Raw genomic sequence first — 18,713 nt, 5'->3', positions numbered from 1 at the left:
AAAGGAAAGGTTTAGAGAGACTGAATCTTTGAACAAACCATTTTCAGACTCTTTGAGAAATGAGGTGATGTACAATCTAATTATGAGAAAATTAAAGTGTTTTTTAACCTTGGATGCAAGTAAATCTATTGTAGGAGACCTCCAAAACAAAATTAGGAACCTTTAAAATAGCTTAATAGGGGCACTTTAAGACATTTCTCCTTATATATAACACCTTTTGGCATTCAATTGAAAAGAATATCTATATTAAAACCCATTAAATAATTATTTTCATGTATGTTTAGCAAAAGCTCAAAATAGCCACATCCTGCTTGTCTTTGCTTCCAAAAGAGCTTATACTGTGCATGTGTGAATGAAGAGATATTCCTGATGAAGTTCTGTTACAGTCTTCCATTGTGGATAGTGCTGACACTTGCAGAGCAGCACAGTCAGTCCATTTCAGACTGGAAGTCATTTGCATGACTCCAAAATAGCACACTTATTGCGCCCTTATCTTCCAGCACCCTGCCTGGCTTGAAACCGTAAGAGATGGAAAAGGACACACAGGTGTGAAATAGAGTTCAGAGTGAGTGTTTTTCTTCAAGATTAAGTATTGCTGGTCATAACAGTTTGCTTTAGAAGCTTTATCAAATGAAGAATGTGTTTTGTTAAAGAAAGCTTGTTTCCCCTGCTCTATCTGGCACTGATGTGACAGTATATTCATCACCTGCATCTTCTTCATCCATCATTCTGACACATAAAGGGCCAAATATATTAAAGGCTGGATATGAATTATTTTATGATCAATTGTATGTTGGTGCAAAATATTTGATGACCTTCAGGGTGAGCATGTCTGTTTACGTTTTGACGTCAAACCTGGGGCAAATTCTGTCTTTTCAATGTGTTATTCTTGCTTTGTCTTGTTTATAAAATTAGATTATAGTAGTTATCATTTCGGGACAGAATTGCTTAGACTTCTCTCACTAAATATATATATATATATATATATTCCTCATCCTTTAGCATTACATTATATCACGCTCTTATTCTTGCAAATGCTTTTAAACCATACAACCCCAATAAGACACAAAAGAAAACGCAGTGCGGTGAAGCGCGTCTGTGAACCTCCTGTCGTCTCGACCCGTGTGCACTGTTTTGTCAGCATCCTTGCAAGCACAGTCTTAAATAAGTTAAATGAAGACTTAAATGAAAGTAAAGAGTTGTGAGAAAATGGGATGCGTGTCAGATCCACATGTGTGACAGGCTAATAAACCTGCTGCTGTTTGTCAGTAAAGTTAATCAAAGAACAGAAGAAAAAGAGAAAATCACTCACTGCTCTTGACTGAATAACTTTTGTAGCTTTAATAAGGATTAATGTATATTTAATTTAGAATTTATGCAATGAAGACTGTAACGTGTTTGATAATGTTATTACATTTCTGTATATATCCTACTTGTTAGGCCTACCTGAAAATCTTAACGAAAACAATAACTTTTTGTGCATTTTGATAGGGCAAGTAAAGATTGAGCCCTGGTATATTGAAGGGCACCGGCAAATGTGGCATTTATTATAATGGTATTATGTGAAGATTGTTTCAAGTTCCCTTAAATTAACTTAAATTATTTGGTATATTTTCTAAAGCCTAATAAATGTTAAAATTGATAGTTTTTAATTATGCTGTAATATTGAATGGCTAAAATTGACAAAAGATCATAGAGACATCAGTAGTATTGGTATCGTTGATACTGGCCTTTTTCACACAAAATGTTACATATAGGCTACTGTCTTTATGTTGTTTCGACATTCATTTGGAGATTTAATGTGAAAAAATATATATTAAAAACGTTAATGTTAGGTGCGATTCATCTTGATTAATAACAGAAAAATATGCCATTAATTCGTAAAAAAAAAAATATATATATATATATATATATATATATATTGTTGAAGTACAAAAGTGCTTTGTGGTTTGCTATTGGTGTGATCACATGTGAGTGACAGGTTGTCCCGCCCTCACGCCAGTAAACACGTCATCAGAGAAGATATGTCGCTGCAAGTGGGAGGGGAAGTTACTATGAGTAAAGATTAGGAGGGTGCATGAATTCGTAAAATAATAATAATAATAATAATAATAACAACAACAACAATAATGTATTTATAATAATAAATAGCCTACTGCAATATAAAAAATAAAGGAATTTTCGATGCAGCACTATTGTTCAGAGAAGCATGTTACAAGTGCAGCAAAAAAAGATGTATCCAACACAAGAACACGTGTTCATCCCTCCCCCACCTCCCATCTCCACCACCCTCTCAGAGAAGTTTCTCTTATTTGTCGGGGCTGGAAATGGAGTTGGAGAGCAGGAGACGCGCAGTGCGCAGGAACCGAGAACAGTGAAAGGACGAACAGAATCAGATATCAACGCTTGTCAGCTGAGAGGAACAGCAGAGGCGGTGAGTTAAAACTTGGATAGGATCCTTCGGGCGTCTACCAACTACCATCTTATCAAATTGGTGCGATACACCTGGGGAAACAGGAGGAGTGGATGAAGGTGGATGAGGAAGTGCTAGACTGCGCCAAGCCAATCTGAGATTACAAATTACTCGCATCCATATTTCACCACATTTTACAGCCTCGGCTGAATGAGGTTTTTTTTTAGTTATGCGGATTCGGAGAAGACAAGAAGATCTGCATCGCTCCATCCCTGGACAAACGCGCTGTTATTGACAAACTCCTGCGGTGAGCCTTAAAAATAACTTTTTTTAAAATGATCTGCTCAGAAATGTGGGAGACTGGTGTATCTGAAGTGTAAAGAAACCCTTCAGCATTTTTTTTTTTCAGGAACAAGCACGCAAAGCTTTCTCGTATATCTAGGACAACTTTAATAAGCGTGAAGGATGTCAGCGTTGCGGAAAAAATTTGGGGATGATTATCAGGTGGTGACCACCTCGTCCAGCGGCGGAGGGTTCAACCAGGCCCCCGAGAAGAAAAGGAAACGTCAGCGCTTTGTGGACAAGAACGGCCGGTGTAACGTCCAGCACGGGAACCTGGGAGGAGAAACCAGCCGGTACCTGTCGGACCTGTTCACCACACTCGTGGACCTCAAATGGCGCTGGAATCTATTCATCTTCATTCTTACCTACACGGTGGCGTGGCTCTTCATGGCTTCTATGTGGTGGGTCATTGCCTTTATACGTGGAGACCTGAACCAGGCCCACGATGACAAGTACACACCGTGCGTGGCCAATGTGTACAACTTTCCCTCCGCTTTTCTGTTCTTCATCGAAACTGAGGCCACTATCGGATACGGTTACCGCTACATTACAGACAAGTGCCCGGAAGGCATCATTCTCTTCCTCTTCCAGTCCATCCTAGGCTCCATAGTGGACGCTTTTCTGATCGGTTGCATGTTCATCAAGATGTCCCAGCCGAAGAAACGCGCAGAGACGCTGATGTTCAGCGAGCACGCGGTTATTTCCATGCGTGACGGCAAACTGACCCTGATGTTCCGAGTGGGTAACCTGCGGAACAGCCATATGGTCTCCGCGCAAATACGCTGCAAACTACTCAAAGTGAGTACACGACTGGAACCAGTTAACAGGAGAGAGAAAATGACGAATCCAAGTCACATAGAACAACATATTATGTGCGGGTTACATTACTAGACTTTCCATGTTAGAGATATAGAAACATCAAGCTTGACGAGTGGATTTGGAACAAATGCGTATAATTGAATATTTAAAGTGTTCAAGCTAAGATTCATTCTTTAACCTCAAGCCTTGACAAATGAGAAAGACCTGTAATTTGATGTCCACCTACAGAGGACAAAGTATTGATCCGCTTCATGAGACTGGATGCAACTTTCCCTTTCGAATCACTGTGCACTCTTTAAAATTAAGGTGGTTTTCACAGCAGTGCCGTAAAAATAATCATGTTTGGTTCCCCGAAGAACCCTTAAGTGAACAGTTCTTTTTGAAGAACTTTCAGTGTGAAGAATATTTAATTAATCTAATTAACCCTTTTCCACTATAAAGAGCTTTTTGTGCAATGGAAATATTCCATGGTTCTTCATGGTACCGTAGATGCCAATAAAGAAGCTTTATTTTTTAGAGTGTATATTCATTAGACCCAGTCTTTATCTCCCTCACTCACACACACACACACACACACACACTCAATCTAATTGATTTATCCTAAGTATTTCTTTTTTCCTACCTTTCCCCTTAGTCCCGTCAGACTCCTGAAGGAGAGTTTTTGCCTCTGGATCAACTGGAGCTGGACGTTGGTTTCAGTACCGGAGCCGACCAGCTTTTCTTGGTGTCTCCTCTGACAATCTGCCATGTGATCGACTCCAAGAGCCCATTCTACGACCTTTCGCTCAGGTCCATGCAAACAGAGCAATTTGAGATTGTGGTTATCCTAGAGGGAATCGTGGAGACCACCGGTGAGTTTTACTCGTAACATGCATGAAGCAGCAAATAGGATTTTAAAAAAGAAAGAAAGGAAGGAAGGGGGAAAAAAAAAACAGGCAAAAACCATGAATGCTGAAATTTGATTCACATTATACACTTTGTGGTTCACAGTACATTTCCACCATATTGCTAATATATTTTCAATAATATTAAGCTCATGTTTGTTTTGATTGAATCATGCACACTATTTACAAACCAATGCAGTGAACAGAATGCTAATTCAAGTTTCTTTTAATGTCGTGTCATTTATTTGTGCGTATATTAATAGAATATTTGTGCAGGCTGAAGGTGTTTGCGTGGTGTGGTTCAGTGTGTGTGTGTGCGAGACAGCAAGTTTGCTGGTGCAAATCGGCTTTTTTATGATAGAAAAGAATGGATGTTGGTGTCTACTGCAGTAAAGATGGAAAGAGAGAGAGAGACATGTTATATAAGAGATGATACACAAAGTTATTCTTTCGTTTTGCTCTCTGCCTCATGCTTCTTTAGTCTGGCATGCTTAGAGATTAAGCCACCTGTCAATCAAATCACAGCTCACCTTTACTTTCTCACCCTGCAGCACATCAATCCATACATATACGAGACAGCACGCACTTACAGTAAGAAACAGCATTCGCACAAGCAGCAATGGAAAATCTCTGCAGCAAACACACTGTATGTACATACTTAATTAGATTCAGAATCATACGCTTCCATAATCTCATTTAATTAAAATAATAAAGAAAACACAATCATGCTGTCCGGTCCTCCTCATTGATGGCACATCTGAAAATTACGCCTACAAAAAGTGAAGGGATTTGCGGGTAAAAAAAAAAGAAAGGAAAAGGAAAAAAAAAAATGTACAGTTAGTCAGCACTCTGTTCTCCCCATTGTGAATCAGTTTCCATAGCAACTAAATCGGCCCCTTCTTAAGCGGTCTCCATACAGTAAAGTCTCACCGGCTGTTTGAAGTATGGAGACAAAACTTGTTTTTAATCAGCCTCACAAATCAAATACTAATTACGTCTTATCAAATAATTCATTAGACATTTTTAATTATGCCCTGTAATTATGTCTAGGTTTATGACGTGCATGTGGGAATACAGCACAAATTGGTTATGCATGTGTGTTTGTGCCCATGTGTCCATCCATTCTAATCTTCAGGATTAAAGTCTTTGTTTGGACACTTCTCTGTATATGAAAGCTCATATTTCACATTTCGGATACCGGGGCTATATAGTTGTCACAACGGCTACATCTCAGTAAGTTACATTGAAATTTTTACTCATTTGAATCATTTTTGTGATTTCTATCTTCAAAACTAAAATATCAATATTGTCACATTTTTGTAATAGCTCTTGGATTAAGAAGGGAACAACATAAATCTACACTGGTTTAAGTTAATGGTTAATTGATTATAGAATCAAAGTACAAAAAAAAATCCATAAACATCAGGTTAGGAGCTTGTTAATTTTTTTTTTATTGGGGCAAGTTATCAAATGTGTTAAAATATAACTCAATTATAATTGAATCCACTTGCCAAAATAATGGTTTGATGGTTTTAATGGTGTTATCTTTTTGATGTTTTATGAATTGTACCATCTGATAATTCCCCCACACTGTCAGGTAAAATGTGCAAAATGCGTCACCCGATCTCAAACACTGTAGTTGTAGCTGAGGCTTGAAAGAGTTTGGTTTGTGTTGTTGACATGTCTAGAAGATGCTGTTTTCAGTCCTGCGATTCCACTTCGCATGCACTTCAAAAGGATGAGGACTCGCACTGGAATTGATATGGAAAACCGATGCCATTGTTTGTGTCGCTGTGTATCAAGTGCTGAGGAAGCATCCAGAGCTGAAATTCAGATATGGTATTAGGCGTTTTGTTTCAGACACACGTTGTAAGCGGTAGACCAATCACAACAGACTGGGCCATCAGAGTAGGCTCTCAGAAAGGAGAGCTTTAGAGAGACTGAATCTTCGAACAAATCATTTTCAGACTCTTTGAGAAATTAGGTAATGTGCAGTGTTGGGGAGTAGCTAACTACAAGTAGCGACGCTACAAACGTAACTAAATTTTTCAGTAGCTTGAGTTGCTCAGTTGCTTTTAAATCAGTGTAGCTAACTACTTTTTTTCAGCAAGTAGCGGTGTAGCACGACTAAAAGCTACATTCCGTTTTGCTACAAACCTGCAATGCATTGAAGCAGCGTAGCGTCATCTTATTAGATCACAAACTAAAATTGCATTACCGCCATCTATTGTTTCATCACAAATCTTGCGGCTTTACAGTTCACCGAGAAGAGATTGACTGATGAATGATATTTTATTTACAAAGTTCGGGAGGAGCACGTTCAGATAATTAACACAATTAACATGGGAGGAGCTCATCCAGTCAACTCAATTAGCATCAGGAGGTATAAATACAGCAGACTTACTTCTGTTCTATGAGAGTTTTTCAGCATTCCTCCACCACCCCATCTCCTCACTTCGAACTATTCCTATCCCAACCTGGGATGGGGGGAATACTCTGGGTTCGGGCCAAAATTCCGAGCCTGGAGCCCCTACCCCCAGACAGCACGCCAAATACGCATAACCTTTACTCTATTTAATTACATGTAAGTGTGAACTCGTGAATGGGTTGCTATTTCACATGAATCGACTACTATAAAGGTTACACTTTTGTATGTAATTTATTCAAACCAAAGATTAAAACACTGTCAGCGTCGAGTGCGCTAATCATACGTCAAAGACTGTGATGTAATTAAAATGGTTGCGGTGGGTTTCAGAGCGAAGCGCAGTGTGTTCACGCGAGCAGCTTATGATTCGCGTCTCAGAGCGACGCGTTCACAGTAAATGAGCAATTTACTCCAATTAAATCCAATTTAATTCGCATACATTTTGTTCTTGCATTGATTACATTTATAATAATAATTCGTTACATTTATATAGCGCTTTTCTAGGTACTCAAAGAGCTTTACATGGAAGGGGGAATCTCCTCAACCACCACCAATGTGCAGCATCCACCTGGATGATGCGACGGCAGCCATATTGCGCCAGAATGCCCACCACACACCAGGGGCCTCATTTATAACCGTTGCGTACGCACAAAACAGGCCCTGAAAGAGGCGTACGCCGCTTCCGACGCATAAGTTGTGCTTTATAAAAACAAACTTGACGGGAAAATTTGCGCACCTGCACGCAAACTCTGACCCATGCGTACGAACGTTTTGGAGATGGAGCAGTTTGGCGACACCAATGGTGAGCTGGAGTTAAGTGTCTTTTTGGTCACTTTTAGACAGAAAATCTAAAGAAAATTAAACATATACAGAAAGATAATACAAATATAATTTCACTTGAAATCGCCTGTCACTTGAAGCAAATATCCATCCCTTCGTAAATGTCTGCGCCAGCGAGCGCGTTGGGCCGTAAATAAAGAAAATAATGATTTAAACTGTTTTACTTCTGATATAAACATTTAGATTAAATATGCCATTCAAACTAATGGAGCTAAACACTTAAACATTAAATCATTACTGAGAAGTTACAACATTTTTTATATTCAATCAATATAAATGTTTGTTGTGGATGCGATGTTTTTGAACACTTTTCCTGTGGCGTGCTGTGTTGTAATGTTTTAACCACAGAGATAATTGCTTATCATGATAATACCAGATTGTCTGAGAAAATAGTTTCGTGCAAATAATGCCCAAGGCCTATCTGTTTCCATTAAAAATATAAATCAATTAAAAATACAATTCGGCCAGTGGAAAAGATTGACAAAAACTTTCTCTGAAATGTATTTGATTTGATTTATGTATTCAAAAACAAGGCAAGGATAGGCAACTACTTGATTTTTATTAATGTAATGTGTCTTGTACCGTTAAACGTCATCACGTGGATGAATAATCATATGCAAATGATATGCAGATGAGGATCTGCATAGTAAAACTAGGCGTTGTAAGCTCCATATATGGCTATTTCGGGGAGGAGACGCATGTGCGCACAATCTTCCGCTGACTGGGATTTCTAAACTGAATTCTGCGCAGGTTCTGGCGTTCGAACGGTTTTATAAGTCTGAATATTTTTTCCGTACGCCATTTTTGGCTTTCGGGCGCACGTACACTTTTAGTAAGGTTCCTACGCACAGTTTTATAAATGAGACCCCAGCTTACTGGTGGAGAGGAGACAGTGATGAAGCCAATCAGTATATGGGGATGATTAGGAGGCCATGATGAACAGAGGCCAAGGGGCAAATTTGGCCAGGATGCCGGGGTTACACCCCTACTCTTTTTCGAAGGACATCCTGGGATTTTTAATGACCACAGAGAGTCAGAACCTCGGTTTAACGTCTCATCCGAAGGACGGTGCTCTTTGACAGTATAGTGTCCCCATCACTACACTGGGGTGTTAGGACCCACACAGACCACCCCCTACTGGCCTCACTAACACCTCTTCCAGCAGCAACCTGGTTTTCTCAGGAGGTCTTCCATCCAGGTACTAACCAGGCTCAGCCCTGCTTAGCTTCAGAGGGCAACCAGTCTTGGGCTACAGGGTGATATGGCTGCTAGCAATTTGTAGCATTTTGTATGGCATTTGTAGCAATTTTGACAGTCAGCTTGAGATATAGGCTAAATTTTAGTATTGTGTGTGTCTTGAAGATAGTATCTTGTAGTATCTATCTTGTAGATAGTTTACAAGATAAAACAATAGGCTACTCTTTGAAATCATAATTGCATTTCATTACATTGTTTAAAACCCCAAATCTTTTACTTAAAACATTCTTCATTCTTCAAGCCACAGGTTCAGAGTAGCTTCCCCTACACTGGTAATGTCCCATGTATATTATGGGGGAAAAATTATTTTGATCTTGGATGCATGTAAACCTGTTGTAGGAGACTTCCAAAACAAAATTAGGAAGCTTTATAAAAAATCAGCATCTTGGGGTAGTAATATGTGCCATTAAGTAACTACTATGAACCTTTTAGTCAAAAAAAAAAAGACAAAAAAGTACAAAGAATGTCCCTTTGAGTGTAGTGTCTCTGAAGGTACAATATTTGCAGATTTGTTTGTCCCCAGCACTGCTTTTAGAGCATGTTGTCACTAAAGGTGTGTTCAATGACCTGTATCTTTCTTCCTGGACAATAACTGTGGGAATAGTTGTTTTGTAGCCGAGACTTTAAGGTGTGTACAGAAAATGACTTTAATAAAGCTACCCTGAGAAATATTCTCTGGAGTAACAAGTTTGACAACTAATCCCAGTCTCCTATGACTCTCACAAAATGGCAGGAGGAAGATTTTGACATTAATGCATTAATTTCCTTCAAGCAGAGGCAGTGACTTCAAGGCCAAGGAGTCTCAGAGGAACAGCCCAGAGCCATCCATTGCCCTCAGAGATAAACATGACAGCTGTGCCAGCATTCACATCTGTCAAATTATGTACAGCTTTTCACATTACACTGCCAAAAAAGAAAAGAAAAAAGAAAAAAGGCGCTCTTAAATAAAGCAAAAATATTCCTAAGCAAAAACTCTGCGCGAGTTAAGAAAAAATTACTTGAACTAACATAAATTTAGCCACTGGAAATATTAATGGATTTTTGGAATATGAAGACTCTATTCAATTTGTGTCATTCAGTTCAACTTATTGGCAGTTTGTTCAAAAGACATAAAAACCTTGATGTAAATTCATAAAGCAGGATCTTTAAATGAATAAATTAGAGCACTTGCACTTTTGTTGGACCCTTGAATTTTTATTTTCTAATTCAACCTAAAATGCATGAAATTAATTTTATCAGTAGATGTGTTTCAAACCTTTGACATCAGCATTGTTAGCAATTTTCCATCAGCTGAGCTGTAGAAACACTGGTATGGTGAATATAAAACTATTTGAGAATAAAACATTGCTCGATATAAGACCGCAACATTAGAGTGAACTGCAAGTTAGCCTTAATTTTAAAGCATTTCTATCATTTGTATCAAGTGTTCTATTATTATGGTCCGGTCTTTTTTCTTAAAAAAAAAAAAAAAAATTCCTATTTGTTCACCACATTTTATAAAGGAATAGTTCACTTAAAAAAATTAAATTCTGTCATTATTTACTCACCCTCAAGTTGTTTCAAACCTGTATGAATTTCTTTCTTCTACTCAACACAAAAGGAAGATATTTTGAAGAATGTCTGTAACCAGACAGTTGATGGATCCCATTGACTTCCATAGTAGGAAAAAAATACATCAACTGTCTGGTTAATGATTTGTAAGTGACCTATTCCTTTAAATAACTGCGCAATAACTGGACTGAATTGTGGGCCAGTCTCGTTGCATAGCATCTGAAATGTTGTTTTGTTCATTCTGAAATGCCTTTGCCAAAGTGTGTCGTCAAAGTGGTTCAGTATTATTACCTCCCAGGTCTGTTTTACACGACTGCATTCCCAAACAGCAGGCATCTACCTCCGAACACAAGATAACATGACCGTTTATTGTGTTTCTTCTGCACGCTCTGAGGGCGCAAGTCATTTATGATGTAGGCCTATATCTCCTACTGCAGCAACTAGATTTTTCTTAGTGATATTTGGCAGCAGTTTATCAGAAAGGGAAGATTTTGTTCTCTTCGTCTCGCTGGATGGAAACAGTGCTTTATTCATGAATGTTTTATGCAAAATTCCAATTTTGCGTTCAAGGTAAATTTGCAATGTTGAATGGAAAAGGTCAAAACCTCAGAGGAAGATCTTTGAGGTTATTTTGAATATTTGTCTATATAATATATTCAAAATACATTCCCTGAAGTTTTAATACCTCAAATAAATGTATCTTGTTCTTGGGATGTTAGTTATTTCTGATGAAAAACAAGACAAAGAAATATTTTTTTTTTGCTGTGTGGAGAGCTTCCACTCACTTCCCTGTTATGCAAATTACATTTTAAAGTGTTCTTTTTCTGATTTTCAATTTCAATTTTCATGGCTTTTTCTCAAACTATTTTCTCAACATGTCAACACTTAAAAATGTAATGAGATTCTTGATTGTTTTGACTTGTTTTGACAAAAAAACATGACACAGATGTGCCTGACGCTATGATGATGGTGTCAAAACCATTTCAATTAAATGCAATCAATACACATCTCTGAAAGCCTGACATAACAAATTGAACATTTAAACGCTGTAAATCAGATAAAGCATCTGAAATGTGTGCCTGTTGAAGAGTGCTATTTATCGAATGATTGTGTGATATGCGAGTGCTATTTTTATGAAATATATATATATATTTCATAAAAATAGCACTCGCATATCACACAATCATTCGATAAATAGCACTATATTGTGCTATGACAAAAGCAAAAATGTGTATTGACAAAAGCTAAAATGACAAAAACAAAATCACTAAAACTTGAACTAAAAAATAGATATGAAAACCGAATTCACACTATAAAAGGATCTCGGTGACACTAAAATAGCACTAGGCTGGATTCACTTAGTATCTTAGTAAATATTGAGTGGCATGAAACATTAACCATTTAGGCTTGGAAGAAAAAAAGTATTGCCATTATTTATTGACTTTTTATTTTTAGTTCCTGGCCCGTGGTTTCAGAATTTCAGAAAGTTTATTTCTTGTGCATTCAGCAGTGCAAGTAAACGGGGCAGCTCGGTGCAACCGTCCCAAAGGGCCTCAGCAAATCAAAAGAGAAGCACTGCTTCATCCCCCCAGGACCACACACTGTGTGTCGGTGAGATACAGGGGAGAATTGGGCACAGCTGCATGGCCAATTACCGTTCAGAACAGCCAGATAGTAGAGTTTACTGTTATCTCACACCACAGAGACAGACAACAAGAGTGAAAGGGAGAGTGTGAGATAGGGACTGAGAGAGAGTCGCGATGATAATGATGGTTAATGCTATAGGTGTGTTAGGAAGAGACACTAAAATGGACAGGAGGGAATGTGGAGCGAGTATAGGGAAAATCAAGGAGAATGAGCGAGAGAAAGAGAGAAAGACAGAGATGACAGAAACAGGTCAGGCAGTGCACCTCTGTGGCAATGGAACCGAACACTTGATGACGGTCACCATAGAAACAGATTATCCCTCTTGGAAATATAAATTGTTCTCATAACTGTCAGATGTTGGAGTGTAGCGGTACCATTTTTTTTTTCCTGGTGGAAGCTAATGTGCGCGAACGGTCCTCCCAAATGCAGAAATGAAATTTGGCATAATGGAAGAATATGGTATGATTATGTAAGCCGAAATCGCAGGGAGCCAGACCTGATTTCAACTTCGACTGAGACCTTACCTTCCCCTCTCCCGGCAAACAACAGAAAGCCTGTTAAATATTTCATAAGATGAATAATATTATGTTATGCTGCTAAGCCCAGGATTTGTCAGCTCAGAAAGCAGGGCTTTTTTTGTAGTAAGGGAGGATAACCGCGCCTGTGTTTGTGTGTGTGAGAGTGTGTAGGTGTGTGATAGTCGTAGGCGGCATTACGTGAGAAAAAAAAGAATGATCTTGACTTTCAAAAATCTATAATGTATGTTTTGTCTTGCTGGCTTTTTTATATTTAGGTCTGAGGTTTATAATGTGCACTCGGCAACCGTCTCTTTTTAGTCTGCGTCTGCTTCCTTCTGTCAGGAGAACAGCACAGCAGTCCCGGCGCTTTCTAAACATCTTCATCCAGATGCTCAAATCCCTGTCTAGATCCTCATAGTATCTCTCCTGCAAACATCTCAAATCTCCTCTCCTCTCTGACAAAGAACCACACTCCTACATGGAGGCACGGACGGTTTTCAAGGGACAGTCTTAGCAATCGCAGACGGGAGAAAAGCGCACCTTTCTTGTGTGATCAAGTGTACTCTACGTCAAGCACGGTGTTGTTTTTCAGTCGGCAATTGTCTTATCTTAGATTTCTTGCTGCTGACTTATGTAGAACGGCATGTTGCAAATCCATTCGCTTGTTAGAGGGTTCATAAATATGAGCTCTTTATAGTGAAGGCTTTTGCACGCTTTAATTAAGGAGGGATGTTCGCTGGTGTGGGTGATACACAGATCTAATGAATTTCCCACAGATAAAGCTCTTGTTTTCATGCAACCAAATGGACCGTGAACAGACGTTCCCGTGGGTGTTGCTCAACAGTAAATGTGCTTGTGTGTGTGTGTGTGTGTGTGTGTGTGTACCCTGTCAGTAACGCATCTATTAGTTTTAGTCACCCAACCATTGTTGCACAGTACATATTTGTTGTTGTACAAAGTTTGATGTAGATTTTATTAATAAGCTGTTCCATCACCTTCGTGCGCGCACCTTGGCTTGCTTAGTTGAGGTTTAGGGATGTGTTCACACTTGTAGTTCGGTTATTTTGGTCTGGACCAAAAAAAGAATATAATACATTTAGTCCTGATTCGCTTATCATTCACAATGTCATTTTTAAAACCAAACCTAAAGACAGAACATGACAAGCATCAAAACCAACGCTGTGTTCTGGGCTAAATGCGCTCATTTTTGTGTGATGTTTTCAACAGATGAGAACTCTTGAAGAGTTTATAAAATGTGTAAAGGAGACAAAACAGCAGCAGGAATTCCTCCATTGCACACAAATGAAGATCTGCTGAGTGATTCTGTCCTTTTTAGGATGTTTTTGGTTCGTTTCGATGTCTTTGGTCCGTGTTGAGTTCATATTTCAGTCTAACCACACCAGAGTTCTTTTTGAAGTGGACCAAGACCCATCTTTTCAGAGGTCTTGGTCCACTTGTTTGGTGCGCACTAGGTTTCGGATGGCTGCATTCACACTTAATTAAATTAACAGCAATAACAGAGCAATCGCACCAGAGTCCGTTTTAATCGAACCAAACCTGAAAAGTGTGAACACACCCTAAGAGACACTTAATATTCAGTAATATTATCAATTTGATTACACTGACAATATCTGATGAGAACAAAGCTTGCACTGAATTGACACTATTGTCTTTTGTAGACCTACTTTATAGCTAAATCTAATTTGTTTCATAATTGACAAATTTTGCGACACTTGTTACTGAACTGAATTGAATCAACACTCAAGCTGAATAACGACAGTATTGTCTTTTTGCTGAATTGAACTGATGAACTTAACACAGTAATTGAACTGACCTGAACCCACACTGAGCTGAATAATGACACTATGGTCTTTTTAGAGCTGCTTTACAGCAGAATTTGAATTTATTGATGTTTGCATCATTGTTTCTGTTCAATTTCCCTGTTTATTACTGTGAAGCTGCTCTGAAATTCAATTCAATTCACGGTTATATGTTTAGCGCTTTTCGCAATACACATCATTTCAAAACAGCTTTACAGAAAGTGCATGAGTCTATATTACAGTTTAGAGTGTTCTCTTATCAGAGGTAACTTTCTAAGTTACGTATTTCAGAAATGTACATATACAAAGTCACAGTTAGCTAAAATGCATTAATTTAAACAATGTAATAATTTAATGCAGATTCAATGAGCTCATTGAAGTAATGAATACTTCAATCTGTATTGAATAAAGCGCTTTATAAATAAAGGTGACTTGACATTGTTTCATTCATTAAATTAGTTTTGTTTCTTTGTATTATTTTAGGTATGACATGCCAGGCTCGCACTTCGTACACCGAGGACGAGGTTCTGTGGGGTCACCGTTTCTACCCGGTAATTTCTCTGGAGGAGGGTTTCTTCAAGGTCGACTATTCGCAGTTTCACGGCACTTTTGAGGTCCCCACACCTCCGCACAGTGTTAAAGAACAGGAGGAGAGTTTGCTCCTGTCGTCCCCTCTGACGGCCCCCTCTTTATGCCACAGCGCAGGTGGGGTGACGGAGGGCAGCAGCACTCTGGAAGGTCTGGATCTTCAGAGCGATGCAGAAACGGGCTCTATCAATATAGCAACCCCTATGCCCACCACCAAAATGCCTGCCAAATTTCAAAAGCTTACGGGACGGGACCCCCCCATGCGGGACGGCATGCCCCGCAAGCTTCTGCGCATGAGCTCGGAGATCACCTACAACCTGGGTGACCTGCCGGTCAAACTCCAGCGAATCAGCTCAGCTCCGGGTGTGGCAGAAGAGAGGCTTCAGCCAATCAGTGCCATGGAGGACAGACTGGCTCCCAAGCTGGGCTTGGTGGGCGGGACTGAACACATCAGCCAATCAGTGACAGATCTGCCACCGAAACTGCAAAGGTTGGCTGGAGGGGGGGTGGGTGGAATCGGAATCGGAGGACGAATGGATGGACATCTGCCTCCCAAACTGAGAAAAATGAATTCGGAGAGGTTCACAGGCTTGAGTTTTAAATGAACTTGACTTCTATATCTACACCTTTCGCCCATTTACCTCCTCTGAAATTGCAATCTATACTTTTAGCAATTTATATATGGATAAATTATTAGATTAATGCTAATCCTCTGCACAATCTGGCATGTTTTACCGCAAACAGCATGAAAGCAGAATTCAGAGAATAGAACAATATTCAACACTATTTAACAATAGTTTCATGATATACCTTTTATATTAGCCTGTTAGCCAAACATGTTTTGAGGGCTTGCCTATATTATGTATATCTTAAAATAGAATATCAATATAATTATCAGAATGCAGTGTCAGTATTCACTGATAATCCATGGTAACTAATGTTTTTAAAGAAGCCAATGGCTATAACCTGAGTTAGTCATTTGGTTTTTTTAATCAGTGGATTGGTTATTGAGTTTCACAATAACACATTGAGAGATTAGTTACTGTGGTCTTTAGACTTAAAGAAATGGGCGCTGTGCATTTATGGAAATTTGATGAACCGACTCAGGTTTGTTTTTTTTGTTTTTTTTTAATCTATTGCATGATCAAGCCAGATTATCTCACGTCAAAGATTAAGCCTTAAATATAAGGAGCCAAATGTAAAATACCAAACATTGTAGTTTGGAAAGCTTTTAAAAAAGGTTGCCACTTTTACAGCTTTTCTTAGCCACTGTGGAAGAGTAAGGCTTTCGCACAGTATTTCACATTTGGCTCCCAATACTTAACTGACTTTATATATGATGTTTTGTCAATGATTGTTTTCTGCTGTTCTCCATTTAGCAGTTTAAGCTTAGTTGAAATGTTCAAATATTTTCCTGACCTGAATGACTTGAGTATTGCGATGGGGTAAGGTGGATAAAAGTGGGGGAGGGAAACCATCAAAGACCGAAAAGAGCACAATGGATGTGTATATCTGTTTTAATATTCTTTATAGATAAGACCTTGTCGAAATTGTTATGGCTTTGTTTATCTCTTGTGTTTGAAAACCGAAGCAATAAGATTATAAATTGCAGTGGAACTTCTGACTGGAAAAATCTCGTACTTTATGTTATGTTAACGTCAAATGGTTTTACAGTTTTCTAATTGTGTTTATCTCAATACATTCTATTCTACTTCTGACGAATATAAGAATGGCACTTGGAGCGGTTTATAATACTGTAATAAATGTGTTGTGATGTGTAACAAGTCTATTATAAAAGGAAACAACTGAAGGATAAACCTCCACCTGAACTTTCATCACAAAATAAGTCCAAAAATGAATCAAAGCTGTGGGTGAACTTGCCCATGTTCGACACATATAAGCTCATTGGTATTGGCAGAGGTCTTCCCCACAAATAAAGCAGTTTGATCTGGTATGACCCAGCTGTGTGGATGACTGGCAGCTTGCTGCCCGATGCTGCTCTTTGGAGGTGTTGCCCTGAGAATTCTATTCTCATGGTTACTATTGATGGATTTTCTATGCAGAGAAAGCTAACTTCACAAAAAATGTCTGCCTGCTTTTAATCATCATTGCAGTATGTAATGGGAGAAAACTTTAACACCATAAATAGCTGGTCTAAAGATTACTGAATTTTGTGTGGAAGTGCCACACAAAAAAGGTCACCTGTGCCATTCCCAAGTTTTCAATTATTTATCATTATTAATTATTTATAATGCTTGAGTGGAATTATAAAGCTCTTTCTGTAACAACTGGGCAGGTTTGTCCTTTCCATGTACCCCAGCGGCTTTGCAAAACGGCGTGCCTTGCATAGTACCGTAAAGTGTTTCTCGAGTCAAATGTTAGTTATTTACTTTGCCTTTCAGAACAATATGAAATGGTGCTGTCAATTGTGAAAGAGACAATGCGAAATCTGTGTGAGAGTTACGTTAGATATACAAGCTGCAGGGGCTCCACGCGGTTCTTCGTTAAATGAATCCCTCGATGCGACATCCCTAGGAAACATTAACACATTACCTCTCCACAGGGGACCAATATCCTGAACTTCTATCAGCAGGAAGCTAATTATCTGTGTGTTTGAAAGAGAGCTGCTGAAATACAGAGAATATTATCTTGTCACTAAATGTCAGATCTGGATGAAAAGAAGGAGTTTGTGAAGGTCAACCTGCACTGCTTAAAGAGCATTATTGCTGTAACCTGCTCATCTCTTTTCAGAGAGCTCTCAGAATCTGCCATCCCTTTTAATTTATCTTCCCCTGCAGCCCGACGTCAAACGGAGCGTTTATTATTATTTCATTTCATCAGTTCCATACTTAGAGATTTAATCCCATCCTATATAAGATTAGCTAGTTAATGTTCTTTCAAATAACCATTAATGAGTTCCTAAATTGTTTCTGCTCTATGATGGTGAAAATTAAATCACTCTCATTTAAGTGAACTACTTTGATGATGGAGTAGATGGAGAAAGGCTCTTTCCCATTAATTATTGATAAACAAAGGCTAATCCTTTGTTAACAGCCTCCCGATCAAATCTTTGCTCTTTTAAAAATGGTTCGAATCTCCAGGCGCCTGGGTCAACTGTATGTGGGGTTTTATTGTTTGCGTTAGGTACACATGAGATCAAAATTGAATTCTTATCCTTCCCTGTTCAATAGCAATTTTACTGTTTAATCTGCACAGGACAAAAAGGGTCCCAAGCTACTTTCCTTTTATAACTCTTGAGGTTGGCACAGGATGGCATGTGCCACAGATAAATAATGGCTTGAGGGCTGGATGGACATGAGGGCAGCATCCAACTGTAGGAACAGGATGCTCTGTTCGTGTGGATGTTCCCTGCAGGGACAACAACGTGCTGTCTGTTCTGAGGTGTGTTTCAGCGGAAGTGTGCCATTTACCAGCTTGTTGTATCCGGGTGATACACTTGAGAGAGTTTGCAGCAGATCACCCATCCAGCACTTGTTCTATAGAAGAAAAGAAAAGAGGCTTGATTAGTATATATATATATATATATATATATATATATATATATTACTAAACACTTATAGAAAAAAAGAGAAAGATTGATAGAAAATT

The 18,713-nt window shown here is 38.7% G+C and overlaps 1 protein-coding gene across 2 annotated transcripts; it reads left to right on the top strand.

Moving 5' to 3' along the window:
* Positions 1-2,316: 2,316 nt before the first annotated feature.
* Positions 2,317-17,054, top strand: kcnj3b (potassium inwardly rectifying channel subfamily J member 3b). 2 transcript variants are annotated; one of them, XM_084426261.1, is made up of 4 exons: positions 2,323-2,720; positions 2,823-3,553; positions 4,209-4,425; positions 15,000-17,054. In XM_084426261.1, exons 2-4 carry the CDS (start codon positions 2,879-2,881, stop codon positions 15,707-15,709), a joined length of 1,602 nt encoding a protein of 533 aa, XP_084282387.1. In that variant the 5' UTR covers positions 2,323-2,720; positions 2,823-2,878; the 3' UTR covers positions 15,710-17,054. The 2 variants fall into 2 exon arrangements, with proteins under 2 accessions (XP_084282386.1, XP_084282387.1); XM_084426260.1 differs by having other exon boundaries at positions 2,317-3,553.
* The last annotated feature ends 1,659 nt before the right edge of the window (positions 17,055-18,713 follow it).

The sequence above is a fragment of the Rutilus rutilus genome (assembly GCF_951802725.1).
Source record: "Rutilus rutilus genome assembly, chromosome: 12".
In the NCBI taxonomy this organism is placed as follows: Eukaryota; Metazoa; Chordata; class Actinopteri; order Cypriniformes; family Leuciscidae; genus Rutilus; species Rutilus rutilus.
This window is presented reverse-complemented; position numbering and strand designations above follow the sequence as displayed.